Source organism: Eumetopias jubatus, unplaced genomic scaffold (genome assembly GCF_037043125.1).
Source record: "Eumetopias jubatus isolate StellerSeaLion01/CBP00866 unplaced genomic scaffold, mEumJub1_p1.0 scaffold_5, whole genome shotgun sequence".
NCBI classification, from domain to species: Eukaryota; Metazoa; Chordata; class Mammalia; order Carnivora; family Otariidae; genus Eumetopias; species Eumetopias jubatus.
In genome coordinates, this window is record NW_028274811.1 from 40,428,501 (window position 1) to 40,444,313 (window position 15,813).

A 15,813-nucleotide genomic window follows, 5' to 3' on the forward strand; every position below is an offset into this window, starting at 1 on the left:
CAGACAGGAAATAAGCCTAATTTCTACTTTCTTATCTAGAAGACATGTGGGCTTAGTTTTCCAGCACGCCCCAATTCTGTGACTTTCTGCTTATTTTCACACACTAGCTAAAAGAGAATTTGACTTCCCTAACTCTTGGTTTCTTCCTCTGTAGAACTAGTAATGCTTGTCTCTGGATGGGACTGTAATTAGGTAATAGATAGGAGAGGACTTAGAAGCTCAGTTCAATGTCACTTTTTTTCACTGCAATGATTTTACATGAAGGTAAACAAATACTTTACAAGGTATAGAGAAGGTTTACATAAGGGTGTGGACGGCAGTACTTCAAATGCTCAGTTCGGTTTCACCCTTGTCACACCATTGTGTTAAAAAGCTCTTGGTTCTGCCAGTTAAAGGGACTTTTCCCCAACAATCTTCTGTTTGTCAATCAAGAAGTCACACCCATCTACTTTTACAGAACAAAGCTTCTAATTGACTGTCAGTGAGTCAGTTTCACACCCTCCCTTATCTTTGGCAACTTTCTGGCTCAAATTTGAGGGAAGAGCTTGTCTCATGTTAAGTGGATCGGTTTAACAAGCTATGGCCAAGGATATGAAAGTGCCCCTAGCACAGAACTGGACACTGAAAATATGATTGAGCCATAAGCTGACCAACTATTTTCTTTCTTAACAGCTTAAAAGAAGCTCAAGAAAATGCCAAGAGAGAAGGTGAAACCAGAATTCGACGAAGTGCCGAAAAGGTAAATTCCTCACCGACGTAATTTGATCTTGTGGCCAAAGTATTAACAAAGTTAGGCTTGAATCTTTGAGGTAAGTCAATGACATTGTTCTTAATTTTTACAATAAATTGTTTCCCTTAATTTCAAACTTCCCCAAATTGACTATTTCAAGTATATTAATCATTAGATTAAAATTGCATTTCCCACCTAAAGTTCAAAATATGCTATTTTTAAGAAAAAGGGAAAGAAAGAATATCAGTCAGAAAATATGCAAATTAAATTCTGCTTCATTTCCACCAGACTTCTCTCTGGCTTAGATTAATTTTGCTTTGAATAAATTTTTTTTAATACAACATAATATAAATTAGACAGGAATAACTTTAAAATAATTCTAGAGTCTTTTAAACAGTGTATCCACTGGTGCATTTTATGTATCATCTCATTGATACAAACTGGAGTTATTTGTTGTGATTATTACAATGAGGCCTGCGTTTATAAAAGTCTAGCTTCTGTTTAAAGAAAGATATCAAACAAATATTGACATTGTGGTTTTTAAAGTACCCTTAAAATTAAGTTTTTTCAAATTATTATACGATTTAATTGTTTAGTATAAAAAAATTGTTCCTTTTAGTAATTGAATAAACATTGTAGGTCATACAGCTTGGATTCCCTAAATCATCAAGGTTATTAAACCCTACTTTCACTCTAAGTGATAGCAGTTACTTTGCTAAATGACTAGATTTTTGTTGAGAAGTCAGAACAACTTAGTTTTACCCATAGTTTTGTTATGCTCTGGCTGTGTGAAACTGACCAAGTCATCTCTTCTCTCTGGGCTTCAATTTCTTTGTCCCGAATTAAGGAGGTTGGATAAAGAACCTCATTTTTACCTTCTTGTTGGACTGTGATTCTACTATACCCTGTAATGCTAATACAAGTGTCGAGGCCTCTTTTAAGGCAACAGGCTTGAACAATGGAAACTGATCAAGGCAAAAGGGCCCACAGTGATCCCCTGGCTGAATACAAACAGGCCCATCAAGCAACCACCTCAAAATATCCATCAGCCCTAACTAACCAATGGGCTACTTACACCCAAACATAGGTACCAAAAAAGGAAAATTCCATACATTCCCATACCTCCTCTCCTTCCCTCTTTAAATACAGCCTCCACCCACTGCCTCATGGCAGACAAGTCTTTACTTGGCTATTCTTCCTGGCCTTCCTTGCAGTGTATCCAACAAACTTTTATCTCTTTTGTTCTGCCTTGGGTGAATTCTTTCACTACCTGCACCACCAGCCTGCACTCCATCAGGATGCCGTACATTTGGGGGCCCCCATCCAATTGGGAGAGACAGCACAACAAGTATACTATTTTTGTGGATGATGGGCATATGTTTTCCTAAGGATAGACAAAAGTCCAGTTTTTGGTAATCAAGGACTAAAGTTCTACTTCATGATGCTATTCCATCAAGCAAATTTCCCACCCTAAATAGGGTGTTCAACAGAGTTTCAACGAAGGAACATGTCCTCAGTAATTTGTTCAATACTAACTGAGATTTGAAAAGCAGTTCTTTTGGTTGTCAAATTTCAGTCAAAACCTTTGGGTCACCTTGTAATATTGAGCATTTTATTACTCCATAAACATGGACAGTTCTTTTCCATTATCTGTCATCAGGTCTTGTTTATTTTTCCCTCTTTTCCTCTGTGGCTGGGGTCATTGTTTTGGTGGGGTCACTGGACATGACTGTTGAATACGACTGCTTTATAGTGATGGCTCAATATCTGCCCCATAATTAACCTGTCAGTGGGTTGCTCACAAAAGCATTTCTTCAGAATCTCCTCGGATGAATCACAACTTATAAACTGAAATTATCATTGTTTCTTTTATGGGAACCATTGGACAGTAATTTTCCTACCATGCTATGATTATCAGGTGATTGTCTTCCGTGTCTTTATTCCTAGATTGTTACAACCAGGAAATGTGGAGCACACCCACTGCTCCTCCAAAAACAAATGCCTTCTTATTACGAGTCAATTAGGATTCTCTTTAAAGTGTCCTAATGAAATATGAGTTATATTTTAAAAATTGTGAATATTACATCTAGAAAAGGCCCTAAAGAGCATTATTCCAAAAATTCATTGTGTAGTTGGTAAGATAGAGGTGTCTAAGGTGATGGACGTTTGCTGTGATTTCCCAGGGAGTTAGAAGCATAGTCTAGCTGCTCAGGTCTTCCCATTTCAAACCATACTCTTTATGCTCATGTTTTCTTGGCTGAAATGGGAAGATGAGGGTCACATTGTTGAAAAAGGCTCAGAGAAGCATTTTTTTGTAGGTTGTGTTTTGTAGGTTATGTAGTAATATATGCCATTACCAAACATGTTTATTGACATAGAGTTTCCTAAATTTACAGTAATTTGGGGTAGATAGAGATATAAATATAGCTGTAAATATGAAGTTTAGCCTTCACTTCAGATAGTAGAATTTTCCAAACATGGAGAAAAACCCGAAAGTACTAAACGAAAGCTTTGGGAAATCTGGATACAAACCTTTCTTGGGTTATTTGGGGAAGTCACAGCCTTTAAAATTAAAATTTAAATTTTAGTCTTGGTGTTTTACCTATCTCCAGTGGGGAGTGAAGGAAAATTAGATTCACTCTCTGTGCTTTCCATAGAGGCCTCGACACTTGTATTAGAAATGGACATCCATAAACGAGGCAGAGCACATAAAAGTGAACAACAGCAAAGTCCACAGAGTCACAGAGAGGACAATGGATGCCACCTTATTTATTTTCCTTGCAAACCAGACCCGATTGTTCCTGATTTGATCCATATTAAATAGTGTTTAAGCATCTCATCTTACAGATTCTCTATTCTGCTTGTTGGCAGTTTTTTTCTTTTGTCCTGGCAGCTGCATTTTGTTATGTCTATCTTGGAATTTGTTGAAAGATCTTTTATTTTTTGCAATCCTTTTTTCATAGACTTGAAAGTTAATAAGAGCTATCTAGTTTTATGAGATATTTGCTCAGCCTTATTTTTTATAAGGCTCTTTTACCTTTTTTTAAGATTTATTTATTTATTTTAGAGAGAGAGTGTGTGTGCAAGTGGGGGGAGGGGTAGAGAGAGAGAGAGAAGCAGACTCCCTGCTGAGTGCAGACCCCCCCCCCAAGGGGGACTCGATCTCAAGACCCTGAGATCATGACCAGAGCCAAACCAGGAATTGGCCACTTTAACTGACTAAGCCACCCAGGTACCCCACGGCTCTTTTATCTTTTAATAAATATACCACATAGTAGATACAGGTACGTAGTAATTTCATAACATAATTACTATTTCTTATTAATCCTCATTAATATGTTATATGTTTACCAACACCTTCTAGGCCTGATATTCTTTGGCTATAAATCCATGATATATATTTTCTATGTTAAAGAGTAGAAAAGTGCTAAATGTAATTACTTACCTTTTTGCAGGATTTTTGTAAAGAATATGAAACCCAAGTGAGGAATGGAAGACTTTATTGTACACGGGAGAGTGACCCAGTTCGTGGCCCTGATGGCAGGATGCATGGCAACAAATGTGCCCTGTGTGCTGAAATTTTGTGAGTACAGATGTGGGTTCTTTGGAAGTATGGGACAGGTAAAATGGAGATTGATGGGAATGGTAAGAATAATGTCGAGGTGCCACTTTGTTGTTGAAAATTTTTGAGCAGTTTTCTGTCCTCCACAAACCATGATATCACCTAGTAAGTAGATCCTAATGATGTATGTCTGTTTCTGAGTACAAATGGATTCTCTTTTCTAGTTAGAGGACTGGATTACAAAACACTTCTTAATATTTCCTCCCACCACCTCTGTAAGCCTTTTTACAAGATAGTCATAATACAGAATGAGGGTAAAAGCAAGTACCAAGACTTAGACTGTTTCCTTCAATAATTATCCCATTGTGACAAAACAGATGTTGTCTCCCATGAAAACTTCATGTTTATACGTGACTTGGATTAACTTTATCTTTTTGTCTCAGGCGTCTGACCTGGGGGGAAGCACAAATCCCACAACATGTAAATTACAGCATTTATGAAGATGTCTCAGACCAGGTCTTGTCACTCTTTCAGATCCTTTAACTCTTGAAGCTTTCCCCTTTATGCTGTCCTACTTCCAGTTTGTCTCAATCTCGGCCAGCTAGTGTCTCTTCTTCTGTGGATCACATTTCAAGATTATCCTTCTTTGGATAAGACCTCCTGAAATTCTTGATTGAAATCAATCTTTATAACTCTTAATAATTTTATTTCATAGCAATCATCACAGCTAGTAATTATTGCTATGACTATTTGTTGACTGGGTTCTAAGTTCCAAGAACACAGGGTATGTGTCTGTGTTATATATATAGCACCAGACCAGTGCTTGACAAAAAATAGTTACTAGCCAAATGTTGAATGAATGTATGAATGAAGATCCCTGCTCTCAAGAAGCTTAAAGTTAAATAGTAGAAATAAGCCATAGACACACACACACACACACACACACACGTTGCGAGACAGAGTAAGAACTATCCCGTAAGAGAATATTCAGCTATGAAAATACAGTGATGGATGTACAGTTCATTTCCACTTCGAGGTCTAGACTGTCTTCTTAAAGAAGGCAGAATTTAAGCTGAGCAGATTTAAAAGAAGGCAAGATGACAAAAACAGTCATTGCAGTGGAAGGAAATGTTATACATGAAGGCAAAATAAATGGGATTCTTTGGAGAAAGAGTGAAGATTTCCATCTAACAAGGAGCCTTAAGATGATTGGAAAATGTTTGTTCTAGAACTCATAAACACGTAGCTATTTTTCCACCTGCACCTAAATGACTTATTTTTTAAAAGATTTTATTTATTTATTTGAAAAAGTGAGTGAGAGAGAGAGAAAGCACAAGCAAAGGGGGAGGGGCAGAGGGAAAGGGAGAAGCCGACTCCCTGATGAACAGGGGAAGGAGCCCCATGTGGGGCTTGATCCCAGGAACCCTGGGATCATGACCTGAGCTGAAGGCAGACACTTAACCGCTAAACCGACTGAGCCACCCAGGAGCCCCCTAAATGACTATTTTATAACATGAGGATTTGAAGAATCTGTATTCATGTATTCATTTTTGGGTTTTTTTTTTTTCTCCAGCAAACAGCGTTTTTCAGAAGAAAAAAATAAAGCACATGAAAACCTGAGGAAGACTGAAGAAAAAGTCAAAGTTAAGAGAGAAATTGAGGTGATGATTAGTTTGATAAATTTAGTTATGACTTTTGTGGGATGTGTGTGCATTTTACTCTATAATGCATTTTCGATATTGGTTCATTTTTCCTTCATTACTGATGGATTTTCTGGAAAGCAGTTTATAGTTACTATTTCATAAGATTTAGAAGAATAATTACAACATTACAATTTTTAGCTCTATTTGGAGAAAATTATTCAAGTCATATTAGTAGAATAGTTCCTAAACAAAGGTAATATATCAAAGCATCATCTGAATTCAAAGTTTGATATGTGTGGTAGCTGTTTTAGAGGTCTTCTATGTATCATTTTAATACTCTCCCTTTAAAATCGTACCACATTCTACTTTGTGCACATCTCTTAACTAGTCATTTGCTTGTTTGTTTGTTTTTCTCCTGCTGCCAACTTAGCTCATACATCTCATAGATTTCCTTTGTGTTGATATGTTAACATCCTTCCTGACCTCTATGCTTCTCGCCAACAGCTTCCTCAGTCCTCAAGATTCAATTCATCTTCTATACTGTTTTTATAGAGTGGGAAATATTTCCACGACTCAGTGGCCTTAGGAAAAGCCAACGTTTGAGGGTATCCTAGAGGCTATTTGGACCATTTCACTCCTATGTAACTTATTTTTAACAGCGAGTGTTTGCCCACCTTCTGTAGTGTGTAGTTCACAGTTTCATAAAGCAGCTGACTTCATGTAATTCCATCGTAGTGTCTAAGCCTCACTTTCAACTGATGTCTTCTCTTCAATCCTTTAATTTTATTTCTGAAATCAAATCAATCCTTTTATCTTTCATTTCCGGTTTTCTTCCTTCCTCTTTGTCTTCCTTGTTCTCTTTCCTTCCTTCCCTCCACCCTTCCTTTCTTCCTCCCTCCCTTCCTTTCCTTATTTTCTCCTATAGTTTCTCAAACCAGTCTCCAGCCACTCAAATCCCCACATATCTGGCTGGCTGGGTGGTCTTTCTAAAACAGATTTGCTTATGTTCTTCTCTTCTATAAATATTTATCATTTTCCAATTTCCTAAGAATAAAGTCCAAATTCCCTTCTAGGTTCGATGATCTAGTTTTGGCTTATCTTCAAGGTCTCCTTTTTGACCCCTTCCCAAACCTTCCTCTCTTTATCCAGCCGATTCTTCCTGACAATAATAGATGATCTCAAGATAACATGGTCTTTTATGTCCCTCTGTCTTTGCATATATGTTGTAATTCCTCCTAGAGGACCTTTTTGCCATATTGTTTACCTGGACACATCCTAAAGATGGAGACCTCAGCTATAAACTCTTCTCTGTACTTCCATAAATCATTCTTCCCTTTGTGTTTATACAAATTTAACTCAGACCTGTGTCATATCTCTTAGCTTTTTATATTGCAATTCCTTATCCTGTCCACTTGAGTGATAAAAGAGCTAAATCACATTTATAGTCATATCCCCTTAATACATTTGCTGAATACTTAAATGGGTAACTATTGCATGGAGAGAAATATCACAAAATTTTGGGATGATCCTAAATCCTAAAAGTTTTATTTTTTATCCTTAGCTCCTCTTTGATATCTTTAATTAACAGCATCTAAAATGTATAAACAGAGGGCACGTGGGTGGCTCAGTTGGTTAAGCATCTGACTCTTGATTTTGGCTCAGGTCCTGATCTCAGGGATCTTTAATTTGAGATCGAGTATGAGATCAAGCCCTGTGTTGGGCCCCACACTCAGCATGGATTCTGCTTGAGATTCTCTCTCTCTCTCTCTCTCCCTCTGCCCTTCCCCCCCCAACTCACTCTCATACTCTCTCTGTCTCTCTCAAATAAATAAATAAAATCTTTAAAAAAATAAAATAAATAAACAGAATAGATAACTATAGCTAAACTGTCTCATTTTCATTATTTAGAAACTCTGCAGTGAATATCAGGATCATGCAAAGAATGGAATACTTTTCTGTACCAGAGAAAATGACCCTGTTCGTGGTCCAGATGGGAAAATGCATGGAAACTTGTGTTCCATGTGTCAAGACTTCTAGTAAGTATAGAGTATCAGAGTGTCTAAAGAATGCCAAAGAGAAAGGACCTTACAGAGAGTCTAATAGAACTAGCTACTTCCATAAGTGGAGAAACTGGGGCTCAAAATAGGGAAGGGAGTTGAATAAGTTGAATACTTATATTGAGAATGTTAGCAAGAGAGCTGGGAGAAGGACCTAGAGCTATTTACTCCAATATGTCTGCTTCCTTGACACTCATTCTCTTACTGGAACATCCTGACAGCCTTGAGCTTGTGCAAATATCACATTGTCCATACTGCTGAAGCTTCATACGTGAACCTGTGATACAAGTTCATAGGCATCTCATCTTCCAAAGAGGTTAGGGCCCAAAGTAAGCACTTAATGCAGATATTGATTATTAGAGTTAATGTTGCCCATCAAATAGTCATGAACCCTTACAAAATTAAATATTACTTTACATAATGTGACATTTCTCAGTAAGTTAGAATTGACAGTTTGCTTTCAAAATTTGGAACTACTCCCAGTTTATTTGATTGAACTCAGATTAAGTAGTTGATTTACATTTCGAATCTATGGTCTTTTGTTTTGATTGACAGCCTTGTGTGGTTGAAATAGCATCAGTTAACCATACATACCATGTAATTCTATTGTGCAAAGCAAATATAGGCTCATTTGGTTTATCAATGTATGGAAATTATTGGCCTTTTTCCACCTGCACTCCATTTTGTCTTTAGATAACACAGCCATGAGTAAGCAACACACTTAAGGTGAATTAATAAAGCTAGGATGTGCATGATGTGATAGACTATAGACTTGAGAGAAGAGACCTTGGTTAATCATAGTCCTGTCCTAAAAGTATAGCCAAAGCCCTCTCTGCCTCAGACAAGGGAACCAGTCAATGTGCTTTGTAAAGGCCACTTTCAGTCTCCAGGTATAACGTCACAAGGGTACTAGTTTTGATATCTCCCTGATGGACATTGATGGTATTTCTTTTCTGACCACAGGCAAGAAAGGTATTTTATAGAAAGCAAGCTTTCCAGATCCACAATCACTGTCTTTCTTTCAATGTTAAGCAAAAAGTATAAAGAAGTTAATGGTATCTTACCATACTGGAGGCTGTTCTGTTGCTTCTCATTGGTATGTAGTGATAAAAGGACAAAATTGCTCTTCCTAAGGAGGGAGGACAGATTAGCAATGCAAGAATGTGGACAAATAATTGCCTGTACTTGGTCCAATGGATTCTTCTCATTTTTTTCTCTCATTTAGCCAAGCAGAAGCTGAGGAAAAGAAAAAGGCTGAAGCAGAAGCAAGAAATAAAAGAGAATCTGAAAAAACAACCTCATATGGAGTGAGTGGAATCCACCCATTGAGTCCTACTTGGCATTGTAACTTGAACATATTTCAGAGTCTAAAGGGTGGAATATTTTCCAGTAAAAAATTGCCAGGAAATCCTAACCCTTTAATCTGGAGATGACACTGAGATAAATCCTTTGGGAACTTGATCAATGCTTGCTGCTTCCAAGACTAACCCTGTGGAGTAAAAATTATTTGAAGTCTGAAAAAACTGGGTTCTAGCACTGGTTTCATCACTTACAGACTGTGTTAGCTTTTGCAGACCACTTCCCATATATTCCCATATACTTTCTACATATGAATTTTTGAAATTTCACGTTTGAATTGGGATAAAAATACCTTCATTCTGCACACAGAAAGCCTGCTTTTTAGCTCTGAAATGTTACAGTATTTGTCTCCATAGCCTTCTATTAAGTTGTTAATGCTTATTATTTAAAGATGAAAGTCTTCTACTTTTCCCGCTAGGTTCTATTCTTTCCGTTATCCAACTACGCTCCCCAACAGAGCTAGAGTAAAGCTTCACAATATTAATCAGATCGCAATACTCTTCTGCTTAAAAGCCACAAATGGCTCATCATAAACTATAGGATATAATTCAATCTCCTTATCTCTCTTCTTATTTGGCTTGCCTTCATTCAGAAATTCATGTTCTGCTATATGCCCATGTGGTTTCCTACTTTATCTCCCAACTTAATGGTCTTGTATGCATATTCCCCAATCCCCTTCTTATCCACGAAAATGCTGTTTACTCTTCAGTCTCACTCAAATTATTCTTGTTATGTGACATCTTCCCTGGTTTTCACAATCAGATCTCATGGTCCCAACCTCTGTGTTCTCAGATTTTCTTGTACCTATACGTTTGCACTTATTTTATTCCTCCAAAATTTTTTTTTAAGATTTTGTTTATTTGCGAGAGAGAGGGAGAGCACGGGAGAGAGAGCATGAGCAGGGGGAGGGGCAGAGGGAGAGGGAGAAGCAGGCTCCCCACTGAGCTGGGAGCCTGACCTGGGGCTTCATCCCAGAACCCTAGGATCATGACCTGAGCTGAAGGCACACCCTTAATCGACTGAGCCACCCAGGCTCCCCTGCCCTTATTTCAGTGTGTTTAGATTATAGTGGAATATAATCTATGTTTGGGAGTAATGTCACCATGATGGCAACACATTACTTGTCCACCTCTTTTCTTATATTGTGACATCCCATTATGTCTTACTTACTCCCATCTAACTTACTTATTCCCATCCCATTCACATCTAACAAATGGTGAGTTCTATTTGTTGAGTTAAATTTTACATTTGAGAGAAACACAACTAAAGTCCTGGTGTCAAAGAAGCATAACATTAGTTTCTGCCGATGTTGATGTTCCAATCATCTGCTTGGAATAGGAACAAAATGTATCCCTAGCTTGCTTTCTCTATCCTGGCAGGAGCTGTGTAGTGAATACCGCAAGCTTGTGAGGAATGGAAAACTCCCCTGCACGCGAGAGAATGACCCCATCCAGGGCCCCGATGGGAAAATGTATGGCAACACCTGCTCCATGTGTGAGGTGTTCTTGTGAGTAGCGCTGCACCTGGGGAAATGAGGGAGAGTTCTGTCCTCTCTGCTTCATTTTTTATTTTTTTAATTTTAACTTTGTTATATTTTATTTCTTAAATGGTGTTTAATTCTTGTCAATGGCATTTTTGCATAATGTCATAATTATCAAAGAATAATTCCTGCTCTGTCCTGAGAAAGGGGCAGTAATGTCCACAAGTAGCTGTTTCTCATGCAGACTTCTCTTGCAGACTGGCTTGGTCTCTGAGGTGCCGTGGGTACTTCAGCCTTGTCCCCGTGTTCTAGGATTCTCTCAGTCATGTCATGTTCTTGACTAGAGGTTGGTGGTTCTGGTGAGGGGAAGGGAAGTTAGGAACCACTTGTGTTGCCATCATGGTGACATTACTCCCAACAAACTCCAAAGAATCATTCTTGCTTATCAATCACTGGTTGAATTCCTGAGGAAGTGTACAGGATGTAAAACAAGGATCTTACCCTTGCAGGGAGGGCTGTGAAGTCACCTGAAATCACACAACACATCACAAAGCAAACATATAAATATGCAAAACGGTACATTAATTCATACACAGGACCTGGGGGAATGACTTGGAATAAGAATGATGAGTATCCGGTGGAGTGAACCCCTCCCATGTGTCTCGTGAACACAGCTTGAACAGCTGTGGTAAAGCCTACTCTACGTCCCTAACCCCACACTTTCTCCTTCATGGTGATCAGGACTTTGCTTTGTAGCACAAAACATAGTTAGTAGCTGTAAATTGATATGGTGACTGTATGTTCACCGTCTCTCTTCTTCTACTAGACAATTGTTGTTAGGGAAGGGATTCTAGAAAATATAAGCAGTGAGTTCAGATTAACTTTCTGCTTCATTTCTGTGTTCCATTATGAGAGGACCACTTCAGCAGGAAAGCAAAAGCACACTTAGAATAAAAACCATGTAAGGCTTGGTACATTTAGCAAAGGGGGAGTCATGGTCTTGAAATATCCAAGTAGCTTTTGTTTTATCAACACTAGCTCCAGGTTGTCTCTGTGGATGAAAGTGGAAACAATGAGTGAAAGCTCTGGAAGGGGTCTGGCTCAATGCCAAGAGCAATTTCCTAACAGTCAGAGGACTTCAAGGGTAGAATGACCTATGTGGGGTTTCAAGGATGATATAGGTAGAGAATTTACTAGCGGATTAAAGCAAAACTAGACAGTAATCAGGCATACTGAGTATTAGAAGTCATGAGTAGTGGAAGATCAAAAAACTTCCTCTGGATTAAGGTTTAAATCTGTAGTGTACATTTGTTAGTTCTGTGTCCTTGGGAAAGTGATCCATTCTGTCAGTTTTCTCATTTGTAAATGGGGTTATAATAGTAGTTTTGTAACATGCAGTTGGGAAGATTTCATGGAATAAGCCCCAGGTCAGGCACATAGTAAGAATTTAGTTAAGGTTTTTTTGTTTTGTTTTGTTTTGTTTTTTTAGAGAGAGAGAGAGAGAGCACAAGCAGGGGAGGAGGGTGGTGAGGAGCAGAGGGAGAGGGAGCAGGGAGCCCAATGTAGGACTCGATCCCAGGACCCTAGGGTCATGACCTGAGCCGAAGGCAGACGTTTAACTGACTGAGCCAACCAGGCGCCCCAGAATTTAATAAGTATTAACTGTCATAATTAAATTATATTTGAGGTCACTTTCAACCTGGACATTCTATGATCCTTACTGATCTCCTTTTTAATCATTCTTTTTTAGCCAAACAGAGGAAGAAGAAAAGAAAAAGAAGGAAAGTGAATCAAGAAATAAGAGAGAATCTGAGAACACAGCTCTCTTTGAGGTGAGGGGAACTTCTCCAAAAGTCAGAGGCATGTGGACCTGGGCTCCATAGATGGCATTCAGGAAACTCATAAATCCCCTGAAACTGTAGGAAATATTTGTACAGTTTGTTTGTTTATATGTGAGCATATACCCATGTGCATATGTGACTATTTCTAGGTCGAGGTTGTATAACTTTTATCATTTAAAAATAGTCATGTGTTCCCAGGTAAAAACTATTCTAAAATAAGCCAATTACTAATCCCCATTTAAGAACAAAGTCTAAACTTCAGCTATTTTTCCAATCTGACCCAACCTGTGTTCAAAACCTCAAACTCCCTTCCTCAATTTCACAGGAATTATGCAGTGAATACCGCAAATTAAGGAAGAATGGACAGCTTCTCTGTACTCGAGAGAACGACCCCATCAAGGGCCCAGATGGGAAAATGCATGGCAACACCTGCTCCATGTGTGAGGCCTTCTTGTGAGTAGCGCTCAGGACTTTAGAAGGAGAGGGAGAAGGAACTGAGGGAAGTTTTCAAACAATGGCAAATAATGCATTTTCCTCTTCAGGACAATGGTCATTTTTGGGTGTCACACTTAAATGAACTAAAATTTAAAAAAAAACAAAAACCCACATACAAGAAAACACAAAACCAAAAAGCAAGTGGAGAGCTTTCAGATGATGATTATTGTGATCTAAAGAGAGCCATAATATTTTTTTTTATTTTGAAGTTCTTTTAACTGTCTTTTCTTTTAGAATATTTTAGAGGTAACTCAAGATCTTTTATTCAGAGAAGAGATTACTCTATGATAACCATACAAATTGCTGTTAGTTTTCTGAAGGATTATCAGCTAAAATAAGAAATGGCTGAGATTACATATAAAATATCGTTATGGTGCATGGAAAATTTTAGGGGAAAGATTTTTTTTGTTTTGTTTTAGTTTACTACCTTTCTTACTCTGTGTGACCTCATGGAGTAGAATTAAATGGGTGAGAGCTTTAGGGACACAGATTTGGGTGCAGCATGAAGATGTACTTTGTAATAGTTGACATAGGTAAAGCCTGCTTTAGAAATGGTAAAAGTTGGATGCTCATTTTCAGGGGAGTAAAATACAACTGTAGAATAAATGACAGGATGTATCCTCTCAAAAAAAAGTCTATGATAATCCTTAAGGTTTTTTGTTTTTGTTTTTGTTTTTTTAAGATTTCACTTATTCATCCGACAGAGAGAGACACAGCGAGAGAGGGAACACAAGCAGGGGGAGTGGGAGAGGGAGAAGCAGACTTCCTGCAGAACAGGGAGCCCGATGTGGGGCTCTATCCCAAGATCCCGGGATCACAACCTGAGCCAAAGGCAGACGCTTAACGACTGAACCACCTAGGAGCCCATTCCTTAAGGCTTTTGATCTTATTCCCAAGGGATACTCCAGTTGATTTTCTATATACCCAGAATCTCTGAAAGGATTCAGTCATTCAGTCTTCCCTGGTGGAGAGCATTTTAACCCTGAAGATTTGTCCTTTAGTGTTTGGGCATGGAAGCACTAAAAACCAAATCATCATAGCCAACATTTATTGAATGCATGTAATTGGCATATACTTGCTAAAAGCTTGGCTACTTAATCCCACTTAATCTTCACAATTAGCATATGAAGTGGGTCTTTCTTACATTATCACAAGTTATAGATGACAACATAAAGGCCCAGAGAAGTTGGGAATGATAGAAATATCAGTGCAGGGGAAAAAAATGAAGAAAATGATATTTTCCACTGTATGCTGTAGACATAATATAATCATTTAGCAATGCCATTATAACTTCTGGTGATTAATTATATTTGCCTGAAGTTAGGCTTGTTTCAGTCTGTTTTTCTTTACCTTGACATTCATCTTTCAGTGACAAGGAAGTAATTCTGCCACCTAGTGGTCAGCTCTGCTACTTCCTCTGATAAATTTCCCAGGATGGAAAGAAAATGCTTCTTAAAATTTTTAGTCAAAGTAGACTCATGGTAAAGCTTAGATTAGTTTCCATGTAAAGAAGTATGAGGAACCTCACAATTTTGAACTATTTTAGTAATTTTCTCCCATCTCTGTAAAAACTCCTTGTCAAAAAGAAATAAAAATTTACTATGTCATATTTTGTGGGTATGTTAGCAAAAGCTCTTAGCTTTTTTTGAGAATCATTTTTCCCTCCATAGTCTTTTTTTGCACACTGTCATACCATATGCAAATTGTCTTTTCACCTTTTTTTAAAAAAAATATTTTATTTATCCATTTGAGAGAGAGAGCATGAACAGGGGGAAGGGGCAGAGGTAGAGAGAGAAGCAGACTCCCTGCTGAGGCTCAATCCCAGGAGCCCGGAGATCATGACCTCAGCTAAAGGCAGATGCTTAACCTACTGAGCCATCCAGGCGCCCTGTCTTTTCACCTTTTTTTTTTTTTTTTTAAGATTTTATTTATTTACTTGACAGAGAGAGACACAGTGAGAGAGGGAACACAAGCAGGGGGAGCGGGAGAGGGAGAAGCAGGCTTCCCACTGAGCAGGGAGCCTGATGCGGGGCTTGATCTCAGGACCCTGGGATCATGACCTGAGCTGAAGGCAAACGCTTAACGACTGAGCCACCCAGGTATCTTTTCACCTTTTAAAAAAGTTTTTAATTTGATCAATGAATGAGCAATTCTTACATTGAAACATAACATTTTTACATATAATTTACACATTTTACATTTTAAATGAAAACTTTTTACATATTTAACAGGATTAAATTGTTTAGATTATAGATCCAGTTGTGCTACACTTGATTTGCAACACTGTTAGTTATCAAAAATGGTTAAGAGCTCACTTCATTTCCATCATATACCTTTTTTTTGGAGGATTCACTCTTAATAATAATTACAGTGATGAAGATAGCGATCACTTATATCACTTTTATCAATAATTTCATTATGTACCAGATCCTTCCTCTAGTTGCTTTACAGGTATCAACTCATTTAATGCTCACAACAATCCTCTGAGAAGAATGTGGTTACTACTCCTCCCGTCCCTCCCGTATTTAAAGATGAGGAAGGCACAGAGAGGTTCAGACATTTCTTGTATTCCTTATGGCTCTGGACTCTGTCCTCTTTTTTTTTTTTTAAGGTTTTATTTATTTATTTGAGAGAGAGAATGAGAGC

The 15,813-nt window shown here is 38.0% G+C and overlaps 1 protein-coding gene across 1 annotated transcript in view; it reads left to right on the forward strand.

Moving 5' to 3' along the window:
- SPINK5 (serine peptidase inhibitor Kazal type 5) overlaps positions 1 to 15,813 on the forward strand; it is a 73,500-nt gene that overhangs the window by 27,851 nt on the left and 29,836 nt on the right. Inside the window, exons 8-15 of the mRNA XM_088023175.1 lie at positions 673 to 739; positions 4,186 to 4,313; positions 5,866 to 5,953; positions 7,844 to 7,971; positions 9,218 to 9,299; positions 10,731 to 10,858; positions 12,582 to 12,663; positions 12,998 to 13,125. Of these exons, the coding sequence (XP_087879301.1) occupies positions 673 to 739; positions 4,186 to 4,313; positions 5,866 to 5,953; positions 7,844 to 7,971; positions 9,218 to 9,299; positions 10,731 to 10,858; positions 12,582 to 12,663; positions 12,998 to 13,125 (831 nt within the window). The remainder of the gene's footprint in view (positions 1 to 672; positions 740 to 4,185; positions 4,314 to 5,865; positions 5,954 to 7,843; positions 7,972 to 9,217; positions 9,300 to 10,730; positions 10,859 to 12,581; positions 12,664 to 12,997; positions 13,126 to 15,813) is intronic.